General features: G+C 37.3%; 1 protein-coding gene across 4 annotated transcripts in view; it reads left to right on the top strand.

Moving 5' to 3' along the window:
* Positions 1-17465, top strand: part of LOC137638577 (uncharacterized) — a 62664-nt gene that overhangs the window by 19214 nt on the left and 25985 nt on the right. For all 4 annotated transcript variants that reach the window (XM_068370758.1, XM_068370757.1, XM_068370759.1 and 1 more), the window contains exons 16-26: positions 790-1011; positions 1322-1498; positions 2918-3094; positions 3792-3928; positions 4097-4206; positions 4727-4835; positions 5483-5605; positions 6161-6267; positions 6778-6930; positions 8066-8243; positions 9578-9714. In XM_068370758.1, coding sequence (XP_068226859.1) covers positions 790-1011; positions 1322-1498; positions 2918-3094; positions 3792-3928; positions 4097-4206; positions 4727-4835; positions 5483-5605; positions 6161-6267; positions 6778-6930; positions 8066-8243; positions 9578-9714 — 1630 coding nt within the window. The remainder of the gene's footprint in view (positions 1-789; positions 1012-1321; positions 1499-2917; positions 3095-3791; positions 3929-4096; positions 4207-4726; positions 4836-5482; positions 5606-6160; positions 6268-6777; positions 6931-8065; positions 8244-9577; positions 9715-17465) is intronic.

The raw sequence follows: 17465 nt of genomic DNA on the forward strand, positions 1-17465 counted from the left end.
CTACAACTTCACCATCCTTGTGACCGAGGGACAGCAGGTTTGGAGAGCCCATAGGTCTATCTTCTGAGTCATCAGCAGCCATTGCCTGTCTCTTCCTAGTCTTAACTTGATGGAGAGGGGGTTCTGCACTGAACATATGTCTCTAGGTCTAAGGCATTGTCCTGTTCCATGCCTTTCCCACTCATGAGCAACTTTTAAACCTTTAAATGCCTCTTTTTCATTACACACTTTTATATATAATAATGTTTATGAATTTACAAAGAACAAGTAGCTTTGTTGATGTTCTATATTATTATTATTATTAATAATGATAGCTAAGCTACAATCCTAGTTGGGAGAACAGGATGCTAAAAGCCCAGAGTCTCCAACAGGGAAAATAGCCCAGTGAGGAAAGGAAAAAGGAAAATAGAATATTTTAAGAAGAGTAACAACATTAGAACAAATATCTCCTGTATAAACTATAAAAACTTTAACAAAACAAGAGGAAGAGAAACAAGATAGAATAGTGTGCTCGAGTGTACCCTCAAGCAAGAGAACTCTAACTCTAACTCTATTACCAGATAGGGCTATATGGCAAAGGCTAACTACAGTGTTGGATGTTTAGGCACCAAATATAAACCAGCTTTTGAACTGAAATTATTTTCTTATTTTTTAATTTTTTTCTGGGTGCTGATTGAGTGCCGGATAATTAGGGAATTTACTGCACTGTAGTGCCGTATTTCTTGAAGAAAATTTATTTAATAAACTCTATAGGATGCCATACTGAAAAATTCTCGATGCAATTCGCAGATCCTGCCTGTCCATGCAGTAACTGCCAGATTGAGGGCTTCTGCTATGAAGTTCAAGATAAACAATCTGATGGCTTTTCAGCGGACCAGAAGTGCCGGAAGAATGACGCCAGACTAGTCAGGATTGAGGTTGCAAGGGAAGTTGATCATCTTCTTAAAGTGGCTGAGAGGCTTAGGGATGATGTTTGGGTAGATCCAGAATCCAATAGAATTTCTGCTACAGGTAATCTCTCTCTCCCCTTTCTCTCTCTCATTCATTCAACAAACATGACCATAGTTGTAATTTTAATGTTCTCTCTCTCTCTCTCTCTCTGTCTGTCTCTCTCTCTCTCTCTCTCTCTCTCTCTCTCTCTCTCTCTCTCTCTCTCTCTCTCTCTCTCTCTCTCTCTGTGTATGTGTGAGTGGGTTGTTGTGTGTGTGTGACCATAGTTGTGATTTTGTATGCTCACATCTTGATCTCACATGTAAGAAAAGTAACTGTATTTTAGTATTATTGCTATGAATTGATATAACCAATCATATTCTATTTACAGCTGAGTCCCGTGGTACTGCCGCATTATTAACCGAGGAGATTGAGGTAGTAGACGAAGAAACTGTAAACGCTGTGAACACCGGCAGGGAATGTCTTATTGTTTCCAGATCCCGAAGAGCTGTTATTGTAGAAGCCTGTAGCATCATGCACAGGCCAGCTTGTCGACAGAGAGCACCAGGTTTGATCCAAACTCATTTGAAGAGTTGATTGGTAGACTCATTGAAATGGGAATTGAAACTTACTGTAGTCATGTAAATGATGTCGTGGGAAGAATTGGAATGAACTGATTCATTGACTACAATTTGAATCAAAGAGGTTGATTTATGGCTACAGTAGATATAAGGGTCGTTGTTATGACAGAGGTGGATTCTGTTGATAGAAGTAAGGGGAGGCAGATGGTCCGCTCTGGCGACCCCTGAATGGGAGAAGCCAAAAGAAATAAAAAAAAAGATTATTTACAAATACATTATATTCAATATTTTATGATCTTATGAATAAAAATTTTCTATGATCAGGTTTGTGGTTAGTTTAATAATAGTAGATTAACACTTAACTTGGTTCACAGTGGTATATTGTAGTTGTTATGAGGTATTTTGTTGTGGAGACTTTAATATTGAAGTTTACAAAAACTTTAATATTGAAGTTTACAAAAATTCTGAAGTTTATAAGTTATGGGAGGAAACCTGAACTGAAGAGGTTCAAAGTTCATTTGAATAATTTAAACATTGCAAGGTAAAAACAGGAAATGTAGCAGTGGTAATTACCAAATCATATTACAACATCACATAATCTAAGATTAATTTTCCTACCGCACTTGATAGTGATACATTATACAGTTTTTGGGCATGTAGAAAATGTGTAGACAGGTATTCACTTTCATTTATTAGCAGAAATATGAGAATATGATACTGTACCAATTACTGAATTGTATAACAATCTTGATGATATACTGTATATACCATTTAAAGATACTGTAAATGATATATAAATACCAAATTATAAAACAAAACTATAAAGACAGGGGAAGAAACTTTTTAGTTATACATTATAAGGAGATAAAGGGCCTGAAATTGCTGACAAAGCAGCTAGTGTATATTCTTGGTCTTTTTCCACATTATTATTATTTTTATTATTATTAGCCAAGCTACAACCCTATTTGGAAAAGCAAGATGCTATAAGCCCAGGGGCTCCAACAGGGAAAAATAGCCCAGTGAGGAAAGGAAATAAGGAAATAAATAAATGAAGTGAACAAATTAACAATAAATCATTCTAAAATAAGTAACAACGTCAAAACAGACATGTCATATATAAACTATTAACAACATCAAAAACAAATATGTCATAAATAAACTATAAAAAGACTCATGTCCGCCTGGTCAACAAAAAAGCATTTGCTCCAACTTTGAACTTTTGAAGTTCTACTGATTCTACATTCATTGGTATCTGTTATCTAATCCCCCTTCTTGAATGTTAAGGGATGTATATATTGTATTTCATTAAGTGATTTAGCTCAAAATGTTATTGTACCTCACAGTAACAGATTATGCTTCTAAACTTTTCAGTACTACGCACTCATGTTTATTTTTTTTTTTCACAGTTGCTTCAGCCTTCCCACCAGTCAATGAGATCAAAACGGATATGGGAGGTGACTGGATCTCTCTAGACTGGACTATGAACACTGGGTGGAAGGCATCTTACTCTGTCTACTATCGTAGGAGATATGATAAGTTCTTTAAAAGGTCCCTTAGGAGGCAAGATTTTGATTTTCCACCAGGTAATGAAGGGAGCTCGTACTCTTTATGTACGGTCTTATTTTGGATTGAAATGAATATATTTGAAGTTTAAAGTTGTAGAAATATATATTTTTTTCAATGATCCAATTAGATGAAACCCAAAGCTTTACAAGGACTTTCTGAATCCTGTAAAGAAGATATTTCTCCTTTGCAATGAATTTTGATTGCTTGAACATAGTGAGAATAAGTAATTGTTTTCTCTTATTACAGTGTGTTTGAGAATTAACTTTAAAAACTATTTTATACCCTATGGTGTGGTCCAGGTGTGGTTTCTAGGGCCTTTGTTACGGCCCTTCCCTTTGATGAAGGAATTATCTAAATGGAAGACAGCCTGTGAATAGTGGTTTTCACATGCCCCTGATGTATACACGACACCCACAAGGTGCTCGCGCGAGGGTAGTAACCTCTGCATTCCATGCTTTTATCTTTCTCTGGTATATTTGGAAGATTTATATCAGAAAAGTGTAAAGAAGGACTATTTTCACCGGACGTCACAGGTGTCTCCCCAGAAATAGATTTTTCCTTCATCAAAATCCCTTTTTTCCTTTTTTAGATTATAAGCCTTTATTCTACAAAAACTTGCCTTATTTAGTTGATAACCATTTTGAATTTTGTTATGCAGTATCTAATTTTTGCACAATGGTAGTTTGGTATTAAAGAATCCATTTCTCTTGATAGTGCTGGTATCAGCTCTAGATCCTAATAAAACGTACACCATGGAACTTGTCGCTGACCTGGGAGATGGTTTCATCTCAACTTCTGGGGAATTTGACATCACGACCTCCAGTGACACAAGCAAAGCTTTTACTGATAAGGTGTGTTCAGTTTTTTATTATTGTTGCCAGTTATTATTTTGTGTCATGGTGAGCCCTAATCATTTATTTTGCAATATCATTCTTATTGCTTTAATGATTATTATGAAGTTCTGTAAATATTATTTTGTTAGTAATATTTATTTCACCACATTTTACTTTTCTACACAGTTAACAGTTGGTTCGGTTGCTGTCGGTCAAAATTTTATCATGCAGTTGGTTTGTGGCTCAATATTAGTGGCTGCTTGCATCACTACTATGCTCCTCTTCTTTGCTACAGGGTAAGTTTGCCTGTCTTGCAACCTTGATTGTTCCCAATGTAAAAAAAGAAATTATTGTAGAAGAGAATATATTTTTGTTGATGAAATATCATAAGGCCTAAGGAGGAGGTCTCATTTTAATGGGGCCCTGTATTATTACATTTTTGGTAACATGAATTGCCCTTATTCCCAATTGCTTCTTCTTCTTTTCCCGCTAAGCAGGGTCGCTATTTCTAGAGAGCCGTATCCAAGTTCTTCTATCTCTGATGTCCTCCATTGTGAGATCTTTCTCCTCCATATCTGCTGTTACACACTCCATCCACCTTCTCTTTGGTCTCCCTCTCCTCCTCCTACCTGGAACATCCATATCCAGCATACTCCTGGTCTCTCCTCATTACGTGCCCAAACCAGTGTAGTCTTTTCTTGGATTGTCTTGCCTTATTCCCAATTGCTAACTCAGCTAAATTCATACATCTTTCAGAATGTCAGCTATGGCAATAAGAATTACATATTTCCTAAATGAATTACTTTTTTTAAACAGGATGTTCTACCAGGATTGTGTGGCTCAGCTGGCCTTTCTGGGAACTCTAATGGCTGCTTTCCTCAACCTAATGTTGGCCCATCCCAATCCTGTTCTACCTGAAAATGAGGTAAAATGCTAGGTTGTTATTTGTAAATTTTCTTTCTGTGTGGTGTAGATTCATGGTTGTTTCTTAATCATTCTTTATGCAAGAACATTTTAAGGCATCTTATTCTAAAATTGAGCAATGTTTAAACTGAAAGACCATTATTCTGCTGGGATGAATGGTCCTTCAGTATGAATTGGGAAAAAAAAGAGGGAAAGTGTTGTTATGATTTACTGGGTAGAAAATGTGGTAACCTTATTTTTACTCTTGTGCAGTATCATCATTGCTTTTGGCCTTATAACATAGGTATAGTTTTCCTTTGAAATGATAGCGTTTTATCAAGGATCATGTACAGTAGTTTCTAGCATTTTAGTAATGTCCATTTAATGTGATTATTTTATAAAAGTAATTCTATTGTTTTAAAAGAAAAATCAGCTATAGGTCAAACGATCATCCTAAATGTGTGTTTCATTTATGTAGCATCTTCAAGATTAAAATTTTTTTTTAACATATTAAAGTATATAAGTGATTATATTTCATATTTTTTAAGTTTTAAATTATGCAGATAATTGTTTTATTTTGATGTCTTGATCAAGTACTGTAATTTTGTTATAACAACTTAAAGTATAGGAATAATTTCTCATTTACTTAGATTCAAATTTAATTTGCAGACTGGATGCATCGTTCTGGCTGTGGTGCTTCATTACCTGTTTTTATGTGCCTTTATGTTCCTCATGTTGGAGTGTTTGACTTATGCTCATCTTCTGGTCACTCAGATTCGAAGTCCATTCCAAGTATGTTTAAGGAAATTTATTCTAATTTTTTATCCTCTTTTATCAGCTTTTGCCCCTTTTCTTCGATCTTTGTGTAGGCATGCTTGATATTTATTTTTTAATACAAAGTAATTTTTTTTGGAGTATTTCTAATTTTACTTTGCATTCCTGTTCAGTATTAAGAATTTTGCTATCATACACATTTCTTTTTGTTTAAAATTAATTACAGGTTTTTCTTTTCTTTTATTACACTGAATTTTAATACATGCTATTCATGTTTTATGATTTGAAATCACTGTTTCCAGGCTGCTATGGTAAAATATTTAGTTTTTCAATATTTCATAATCTTTTGAGGAAATATATGTTAGTTTATAACTTTGTGTATTTCTTGAAACGTTGAATAGCTTCCTTTCAAATGCAGACTTTTCTAACTAGATAAGAAAATCAGTTTAAAACGTACAGTACTGTACTCCTCTTGTTATGATTAAACTATTTCTAGACTGCAGAATAAATAATCCTCTCAAAACATTAGTCTGAATATTGAAACAATCGCATTTTGTTGCATTCTTTCTGCAGAAATCTAACTGGCTCCTGATTGCCTTTGGTCTGATAGTTCCCTTAGTGATTGTCGCCATCTGTGCAGCTGTGCCCTATCGCAAATATGTTGATTTTGATCAATCAAAGTAAGTAGAACAAATTATTTAGCTATTTTACATTTGATGTTGGCGTTTTATATCTGCATTAGATTGATTAGTTCCAAATTTGATAATGCACTTCTTAGTACTGTAATATATTTTAGTTATTGATGTAATACCTTTTTTTGCTGTGCATTTGAGTGTGATATTTTAGTATTCAATGAAGCGTATATTTGCATAAATAATTTTCATCTAAGAATAGCAAGACCTTAAACCTTCAAGAAGTCAGAGACTTCAATAATTCACTCAGCAGAACATTTGTTTTGTGTACATGAGGTAAAGATCGTAGATATTAAGATTTGGTATCTAATATTGAATCTATAATTTATCTTTTGTGTTCCTACTTTTTTGTATACAGTAATCTTTGAAGATGATTAGAAATATACATACGTCCTTACTTCTCTGTTATATCACATTATCTTGAAACCGTATTATTATATGTTATATCTAACCTATTTGAGTTTTTCTCCTAAAAATCTACTGGTCCTTATTCCACAGTTGTTGGCTCAATGGCTCAGGAGCCGGTGTATATGGTGAGGCCATACCTATAGCCATACTGATTGCTGTTTCATTGGTTCTGCTTCTCCTCACAATGTTCAAAAATGAAACTCCGCCAGAGCTCATTGATATCAACTTACGTAGTAGACAAGGGTAATTTTTATCTGCGAACATGTGGTTTATATATAAGTTACTCTTTTTAAAGCAATGTTTTTCCCTTTAAATTAAAATGATTCCTTTTGCAAAGATTCGATGAAAGTCTAAGGTTTAATTTGTCGTTATCGCTTGGTAGTTTAACTGAATCAGTCTAGATATGTCTCACAGGGCTGGCTGAATTTGTTGAGTGTGATCATGATCATTGTACTCTTGTTCTAGATTTTCCCCGTGATATAAACATACTTGGACCATGGTTCAGTACTGTATTATTAGATTTATTTTTTAATTTAATTCAAAATCTTTCTTGTATTCTCAAAAAACTGATAGAACACCAAGGTTACTTTTTATGGTTTTTTCAGTAATTCTATATTGTAGCTAATAAAGGATTGGATGTTGGGATAGAAAACCTACGTATAATACCCAATCATTTATTCCTATTTTATTTTTTCACATGTACCAAAATCCTTTATGTAAAGCATTTGTGAAATCAGTGACATGATGGATATGAATAAAATAGATATGCAGTAAGAGTAAAAATTAAGGTACAAATTGTATATTAAAACATTATTTATTCAGCATGTACATTTCCAACACATTGAAATGCAACTTAATTTTATACCTTATTCATAGTGACTTATTTCTAAATTACATGTACAGTACTTGGTTTTTTCATGTGCTAAAGAGTTAAACCTATAAGTTACTGTAGTTTGATTTAATGTAATACATCTGATTGATTATTCCAACAGTAATGGGCAAAAACTCACTATCAAGTAAAACTAGAGCCTTGCTTCATGAAATTTTAACTCTTTTGTTTAAATTGCTATATATCATTACAAGGGGATTCAGCATTATGAAGCTTCATCTGTGGTGGATAATGGGGGAGGGTGGGCTGTGGCACCCTAGCAGTACCAGCCGAACTCGGTTGAGTCCCTTGTCAGGCTGGGAGGAACGTAGAGAGAAGAGGTCCCCTCATTTGTTTCATTTGTTTGATGTCGGCTACCCCCCAAAATTGGGGCAATTGCCTTGTTATATGTATGTATATATTACAAGGGTTACCCAATTATCATGGAAGTATTACAAAATGCAGATATTCATCACGATAAATGTCACTAAATTAGTTCCATTCCAACAGTGACAGCTATAAGCTCCGATGGGTTGTTCTGGCACTCGTCATTGAACTGACAATTGTCTGGGGCACTGGAATCTCAACCTACCAGACTGGTGATCCAAACCTCAGAACAGTCTTCTGCATTTTCACCCTCATCCTTGCCATCACTATTGTGGGTGCCAGGACATCTTTAGATGATACGGTAAGTCAAGTGGAATTATATTTCTTTGAAGTATGCAAGGGATAGTGTCTCTGGTGACACGATTACAAACTAAGAATACTGTATCTGATGATGTATTAGTGAGAGTTAAGAGTTATTAATAATTAATTTATCAATAATTGTAATTATTGTAAATTCTTGTACACTGTAATGGATTTTAAATGATGTAGTGAATCAGTTTAAGAAATAAAAACTTCTTTTCTGATACAGTCATACAGGTTTCAGAACTGGGATTAATGGTTTTGTAAGCAGGGGTTTGTACAGTAATAATGTAATGTTCTATGATATTTTGTTAAGTCAGGTTTTAGAATAAAGTTTTTGGTAATATTTGGCTTATTAGATTCAAGAGTCTTGCTCCTTGCGTAATAAAGCAAGTCACAGATTTTCATGCTGATGCAGCAAACCTTATAAAGAGTTTTTTTATATGTTAAACCAGGCTCAAAAATAAGGACTCTTCATTGTTATGCTGAGTCATGATTAATTGCAAAAGGCTTTTTTTCTCCAATGATATGACAAGTTACATTTAGTAGTACAGTATATTTTTTTGATGTTTGGGAATGTGAGATCTATGAATAAGTGATAATAGCAATGGATAACATAAATAGAGGAGAACAAAGTAAAATAATAAAATACAATTATAGCATTAAGAGAAAATAGAAATGCTTGAGAAGAGAGTACAGTACTGTAATCATATAGACCATATTTGTATCAAATTATAACATTTTAATGATGAGTAGTAGGAGCCCCAAAGGTTAGGACAGAGAAATCTAGTTTTTAAATGTTTCAACCTTTAAACTCGGTATTTTGGGAAAATGATAGAAACATGTTATTGTAATGGTACATTAAAACTGTAGTTTGGGAGGAATAGTATTGGAATTTTCATAAAGAAATTTTCCAGTAATTTTGTTAATTTGATAAATTAGTGAACAGATCTTGCTTTTCAAACTCAAATCAGAGGATTGTATTTTTTTTTATTCAAAAGAGATGAGCTATTAAATATACCATGTCAGAGAACAATCGTTTTGAAAAATTTGAAAATGAATAAGAAATTAAGAGCATTACCGGTTATGGATCGAGTCACTAATATTGGTTGCATAACCCACATCGTTGTGGGGCTGGGATCGGTTTCCATACTACGGTACTGTAATGGAAAAATTATAAAAGGGAATACATAGTTAATCATTTTATCTAAATAATGTAAAACTAAGACAATATCCAACATTTTGTTGCTTTCTTCAATTTACTATACAAGTCCTGTACGTATAATGCAGAACTATAGATATGTTAAGGCTCATATCTTTTTTCCCTATTGATAGTTCCGATCAAAAATGCACCGCTTGTGCTGTGGCACCGAACTGACGTACAAAAGGAGCGAGCTACTTACTTTGAGTGGGAAATCCCGTGTGGCACCCATATCTGCTGTGAACAATTCAGGTTCTGCAATAACTGCAAGGTAAGATTTTCACTGCTTGGATTGTTGGGGAATTTGTTGTGGCAATTGTAATAAGTGGTTTAAAAGCAACAATATCCCTTAGAAGTTTTGTTCTTCTTTGAGCTGAGAAATATTCTTATATTTGCCCACTGCTTAAAACATGTTTGTGTGTGTTTTTATCTCTTGGTTTAGAGTGTGGTGCTTTCAGTTTTTGTTTTTAATTGTTTAGTCCTGATGATTCAACAATGAGACAAAAGATCCATTTTTTATTTCTTTTCTTTTGAAAGCTTTCAAGCTAAAATATATTGGGCTTAAGATTTCTTGGAAAATTTGTTTGCGTAATAGTGCTTATAAAGATTTGCTCCATGTACAATTAATTCAAATTAAAAACTGTCTAAAGTATATCAGATTGATACCAACTCTATTCTATAATGCAGGTAATAGTTAGTTTTGACCCTTATTATCTTTAGTTTGCTTTAAGAAAACATATTTTATGGATGAAGGTGACTTTTAAAAGTGCCAGCATATCCAAAACCTAATGTTATATATTCATCTCATGAAACAGTAGCCAAATTGAGACCAAAATAGGCTTGAAAAAAGGACCCTCGGCATTTTGTAAATTAGACCTATGGGTAGGATTGATAGTTTATTATTTTTATAGCAGAGAAACAGAACATATCTACAATAATGTGAATGTCCTCCCAAAGAAACCAAGATTTAAAGAAATTTGCTCTCAGTTAGCACTCATGTGAGTTAACACACGCCCATATTAACCTTTTCTTTGCATTTTCAATAAATGTGCATATTATTTTTTCTTGATTATTAAGTTGAATTTTACCCTTGAGGTATACTTCATTTTGATTAATGTCATTTATAGAGATATGGTCACCTGATGTCAGTTGTTGACTACATACAAAACTTTAGCAATAAAGAAATGTATATTTAATTAAAGTTGAATAACTGCATAGTCAAAACTAATTTCAGATTCTATTCTATTTTAGTCAAGTGATAACCATTCAGGATGTTGACACGCTACCCCTAAAACTTGATATAGTTACAAATGAAGTATATGGCAACAGTACAATCTCATGCACACCTTTTGTCACTGGACATTGTTAAACAATAGACTCTAAATGAGTGTCATAACAATCTAACAATTTTTCATAGTTCAAAATCAGGATACCAGAGAACTTCAAATCATTCTTTCATACTTCAAAAAAAAAATATATATACATATATATATATATATATATATATATATATATATATATATATATATATATACATATATATATATATATATATATATATATATATATATATATATATATATATACATGTATATATATATATATATATATATATATATATATATATATATATATATACATGTATATATATATATATATATATATATATATATATATATATATATATATATATATATGTATATATATATATATATATATATATATATATATATATATATATATTTATATGTATATTTATATATATATATATATATATATATATATATATATATATATATATATATATATATATATACACACACACACACATATATATATATATATATATATATATATATATATATATATATATCTTAATAGTTATTTGTTTACATAATTTCCAGTATAAGCTTTAAATGTGCCAGAGATAAGGTTGTAACAATGATAGATATTTTGCTTGAAAGAGAAAGACAAGCAAGTTAGCTGGTTTTACATCATTCATACTGAGTGAGTGATGTAAGTTTTAATTCTGAACAAGAGTTATCTTATTACGGGCCATTTTGCAATACAAAATCCACAACAAACTAATTGCATTATATAACTCTGATTTATAAAAGGTATAAATGAATGATCAATGTTCCAATTGTTTGAAGCATTGATACTTGAAAGTTGTCTGCACAAAGTTGCCATATACTTTTGCAAAATTGTAGTCAATGATGTTAAATGCTTTTAAACCTGTGTTAGGGAGCTAAAGAAAGATCTTTGAATTATAATATAAAAGGAAAAGGGGATTTTTAAAGCTATCTTGCAAAAATAGCGTAGAAATCTGTGAAATAAATTCTTTTTTTATTAATATTAACCTTTTTAGGAAATATGTACATTATAGTTTGCATATCAGGTTTGGATAAGGTAATGTTAGAATTAAGCACAGGAATGCCATATTATTGTAATAATCCTAATAAAAAAGACTAATAATGGTTCTCAGGAATGATAACGTCATAAAACATAAAATAGATTCTAATTATTTCTAGTTGGTGATAGAATTTTAAATAGAATTTTAAATAACCTTTAAATGTCCTTTACTGTATTCTGCTTTGAATGCCAATTTTTTTTTATCATTTTTGAACCACAAGTATTTTTTTGGTGGTTATAGCTATTTTGAGTAGAGAATGCATCTAGTTTTTCTTGTAATGCGACCGGTTTTCAAAAATTGCAATTTTATGTGGTTTTGCTAGATGTTTTATGTGATGTAGAGTGAATGCAGTTCACTTTTGTTGATTATAATATCACTGTCTGTGTTTAGTTGTCTTTGCTTATTGTATTGTTAGTTTTTATGTATATCAATAATTCATTTCTGCTTTTAAGAGAGAACAAAAGTCAAAAGAAATTATTTTAGAATTAAAAATATTTCCTTATTTTGTTAAATTCATATTTAAATTTCTATCTCTATAATGATGTAAAAAGATTCTTTGTTGATGATTATGTTACTGTGAAATAACCATTTTCAATATTTAACTTAGCCGGTGATTATATAGCTGCAACTCTGTTGCTCGACAGACAACTCTACGGTAAAAACTCGCCAGCGATCGCTACACAGGTTGCGGGTTTGCCCAACAGCGCCATCTGTCGACCAGATACCCAGTTCTCAGTGTAAACAAAGACTCAATTTTCTCTCTGTCGAGGTGTCGACAAGACGTACTTACTCGCTGTTGCTAAACTGGAGTTTTTTTCACATCTAATTGGTGAAGTACTTGATTCTAGTTTTGAGCTTTCGCTGTGCAGGGTTTCTCTTCACACAAATCCTTGAACTCTTTTTGATAACGGATTCTTTGTTGATGACTTTTTGATAGTTTTTTGAATTTCCCTTTGACCAATTCAAAATGGCTGACCCTTCACAAGTCCCCAAATTTAGGAAGTGCAATGCTAGGGACTGTTCAAGGCGTCTTCCGAAGGCTTCTATCGACCCTCACACTGTTTGTTCCAATTGTCGGGATAAAACCTGTCAATTGGAAGATCGGTGTGAGGAGTGCGTTGGCCTTTCGGAATTCGATTTTATCGAATTTCAAAAGTATACACGTAGGCTAGAGAGAGATAGAGTTAGGAGAAGTTCTTCTCGTTCTATTGATATATCCTCTCCTCATGCCCCACAACCTATTCCTTCCCCTGTAGTGGTTGCTCCTAACCCCCCTCCTGGCACTCAGGAACCTTCGATGGCTGATATGATGCGTGCCATCCAGGCTCTGGGTGAGAGAGTTGAGTCCCTTGCTAGTGACCGTAATCAGCTCTTGGCGGATGTGAAGGAGCTTAAGTGCAAAAGTGCAGTGGGAAGTGCTAAAGTGCCGAGTGATAGTGTTGTGGATAATGTTGCGCTTGAGGGTTCGTCTGTTCGTGCCTGTCGTCCTCCTAGTCCGGGACCTCTTGCAAGCTCCCAAGTCCAGGGGAGAAGCAATGTCGTACGACAAATGGGTTCGAGAGGCTTCAATCAGCGAACAGACGTTCCCTCCGTGGTATCGGGCGTATCTACCCAAGATCGCTCCTACCTAACTAAGACGAGAGAGCCCATTTATACCTCGTCTTCGGAAGGTGTTTCTCGCAAGAAACCCTGGACCAAGGTCTCACGACCGTTAAAACGCAAGTCGGTCCCTTCAGCGCAAGTCCAACGGCCCGGTTGTAGCCACTGGGTCAGTTCGGACTCGCTGCCGTCATCCGATGACTGCTCACCGCCTAAGAGAGGCAAAGCGGTACCGCTTCAGACAGTAACACCGTCTGTCGCCGCACCTGCTCCAGTAGACCCTAAGTGGTCTCTACTGCAAGACATGCAGTCTAAACTGACGTCTCTAATGCAGGACTTTCATGCGGAGAAGGTTGCTGCCGCACCAGCTAGTGCAGTACCTAGCCTACAACCTTCCACACGATCGGTTGTGCGTCCTGTGGACGCTGAGGTAACCTTCTCACGCACACCAGTTGAGAGAGTTCCGCCACCCATGCGTTCCAGTGTGATCTGCCAGCCGCATGTTGACGTTAAGCGACGCACGGAGGTCTCCGTTGACGTTCAGGAGGTTCAACAACCGTCAGAGTTGCTTTGTTTTGACGCGGTGCGTCAACCTCCGCAACCCAGTGTGGTTTCCACTGCGCACCCACATCAGTCCAGACAGTCTGGAGTAGACTCTGTGCGTCCCCGCGCTGCCATGGTTGTTGCCAGCTCACAGACTGGACAGCAGTTCCATGACGTTGCGTCCGGCTCAGTCACGCATGCACACGTGCGACCGGACTCAGCGAACCAGCCGTTACCCACTCCGTTGCCGTTTCCTCATCAGTTATCGGATGAGGGACTTTCTGATGATGATGTTGCTGCACACATAGATGAACCACAATCAGAATTGGACGAGCCTAAGTCTACTCAACCCTCTTTGGACTTTAGGAAAGTGTTGGCCATTTTCAAAGAGATGTTTCCGGACCAGTTTGTTTCTGTGGCTCCTCGTTCTCCTCCGTCAGAGTTTGTGTTAGGCATGCCGTCTACCACTCCTGCCTTTACTAGACTCGTCCTCGCACGCTCGTCCAAGAGAGCTTTGCGGGTGATAGGAGAATGGTTGCAGTCCAAGAAGAGTTTAGGGAAGACAGCCTTTACATTTCCCCCTGCTAGACTCTCTTCTAGATCGAGCGTCTGGTATGCCACGGGAGAAGTTCTCGGCTTGGGAGTTCCTGCCTCTGCCCAGGGCGACTTCTCAAGCCTTGTAGACTCTCCCCGCCGCCTTGCCATGAGACGCTCAAAGATATGTTGGTCATCTTTGGACCTGGACCACCTTTTGAAAGGTATCTTTAGGGCCTTCGAAGTTTTTAACTTCTTAGACTGGTGTCTAGGAGCCCTAAGCAGAAAGATCTCTCCGACAGAGAAAGAGACTTCCTTGCTCATTATGTCCTGCATGGACAAGGCCGTACGTGATGGGTCTAATGAGCTTGCTGCATCATTTGTGTCCGGAGTCCTTAAAAAGCGTGAAAACCTATGCTCATTCCTTTCAGCTGGAGTTACACCGTGCCAGAGATCCGAGCTTCTTTTTGCTCCTCTTTCCAAGTGCCTTTTTCCAGAAGACCTGATTAAGGAAATAGCCGCTTCATTGATACAGAAGGACACTCACGATCTTGTTGCGTCCTCCGCTCGCAAAGCTACCCCTTTGCCTACCTTGTCAGCTAGACCAAGGATGGACACTCCAGCGTCCCGTTTTATTCCGCCCTTTCGTGGCAGAGCCTCCAGCAGAGGAGGTGCTCGTGCCGAAGGGAAACGAGGAAAGAAGAAAGGAACCAAGTCCTTTAAGGACAGAGTCTGACTGCCAGCTTCTTCAGACAGCAGTGGGAGCCAGACTCAAGAACTTCTGGCAGACCTGGGAAAAGAGAGGCGCAGATGCACAATCTGTGAAGTTGCTCAGAGAGGGGTACAAGATCCCGTTTGTACGGAAACCCCCTCTAGCAACGTCTCCCATCGATCTCTCTCCCAGGTACAGAGAGGAAGACAAGAGACGAGCCTTGAAACGGGAAGTGTCTCTTTTACTAGAGAAGGGAGCAGTGGTCAAAGTCTCGGACCTTCAAACTCCGGGATTCTACAACCGACTCTTCTTGGTGTCAAAGAAGATAGGAGGGTGGAGGCCGGTGCTAGACGTCAGTGCTCTGAATGTCTTTGTCACAAAGCAGACGTTCTCCATGGAGACCACAAAGTCAGTCTTAGCAGCGGTCAGAAGGGAAGACTGGATGGTCTCTTTAGACCTAAGGGACGCCTACTTCCACGTCCCCATCCACCCGGACTCCCAACCTTTTCTGAGATTCGTTTTCGAAAAGGTTGTCTACCAGTTTCAAGCCCTGTGCTTTGGCCTAAGCACAGCTCCTCTTGTGTTTACGAGGCTGATGAGGAATGTAGCCAAATTCCTTCATTTAGCGGACATCCGAGCCTCCCTCTATTTGGACGACTGGCTTCTCAGAGCTTCTTCCAGTCGTCGCTGTCTGAAGGATCTAAAGTGGACTCTAGATCTGACCAAGGAATTGGGTCTCCTTGTCAATATGGAAAAGTCACAACTGGTCCCATCCCAAACTATTGTGTATTTAGGGATGGAGATTCACAGTCTAGCTTTTCGGGCTTTTCCGTCGGCCCCCAGAACAAGCCAAGCCCAATTATGCATCCAGAACATGCTGAAGAAGGAACGATGTTCAGTCAGGAAGTGGATGAGTCTGGTAGGGACGCTATCATCCCTGGAACAATTTGTGTCATTAGGAAGACTACACCTCCGTCCTCTTCAATACCACCTAGCATTTCACTGGAAAAAGGACAAGATGCTAGAAGCGGTCTCGATCCCCATTTCCGAGAAGATGAAGTCTTGCCTGACTTGGTGGAAGGACAGTATCAACCTAAGAGAGGGTCTTCCCCTGGCTATTCAGACTCCCAACCACGTTCTCTTCTCGGACGCATCGGACGTAGGCTGGGGCGCGACATTAGATGGTCGGGAATGTTCGGGACTATGGAACTCGAGTCAAAGGATAATGCATATCAACTGCAAGGAGCTACTGGCAGTACATCTGGCCTTGAAAAGCTTCAGGTCTCTCCTTCGAGGCAAAGTGGTGGAAGTGAACTCGGACAACACCACTGCCTTGGCGTACATCTCCAAGCAAGGAGGGACCCACTCACTGACGTTGTACGAGATCGCAAGGGACCTGCTCATCTGGTCAAAAGGTCAAAACATATCACTAGTAACGAGGTTCATCCAAGGCAACTTGAATGTCATGGCAGATTGTCTCAGTCGGAAGCGGCAAGTAATTCCAACGGAATGGACCCTCCACAAGGATGTATGCAAGAGACTTTGGGCCACTTGGGGCCAACCAACCATAGATCTCTTTGCAACCTCGATGACCAAGAGGCTCCCAATATATTGCTCACCAATCCCGGACCCAGCAGCAATACATATAGATGCCTTTCTCCTAGATTGGTCACATCTAGATCTATACGCATTCCCACCGTTCAAGATTGTCAACAAGGTACTGCAGAAGTTCGCCTCTCACGAAGGGACAAGGTTGACGCTAGTTGCTCCCCTCTGGCCCGCGAGAGAATGGTTCACCGAGGTACTTCGATGGCTAGTAGACGTTCCCAGAAGTCTTCCTCTAAGGGTGGACCTTCTACGTCAGCCACACGTAAAGAAGGTACACCAAAGCCTCCACGCTCTTCGTCTGACTGCCTTCAGACTATCGAAAGACTCTCGAGAGCTAGAGGCTTTTCGAAGGAGGCAGCCAGTGCGATTGCTAGAGCAAGGAGAACATCCACCCTTAGAGTCTACCAATCGAAGTGGGAAGTCTTCCGAAACTGGTGCAAGTCAGTATCTGTATCCTCGACCAGTACCTCTGTAGCTCAAATAGCTGACTTTCTCTTATACCTGAGAAAAGAACGATCACTTTCAGCTCCCACTATCAAGGGCTACAGAAGCATGTTGGCATCGGTCTTCCGGCATAGAGGCTTAGATCTTTCCAACAATAAAGATCTACAGG

Source organism: Palaemon carinicauda, chromosome 3, assembly GCF_036898095.1.
Source record: "Palaemon carinicauda isolate YSFRI2023 chromosome 3, ASM3689809v2, whole genome shotgun sequence".
Lineage (NCBI taxonomy): Eukaryota > Metazoa > Arthropoda > Malacostraca > Decapoda > Palaemonidae > Palaemon > Palaemon carinicauda.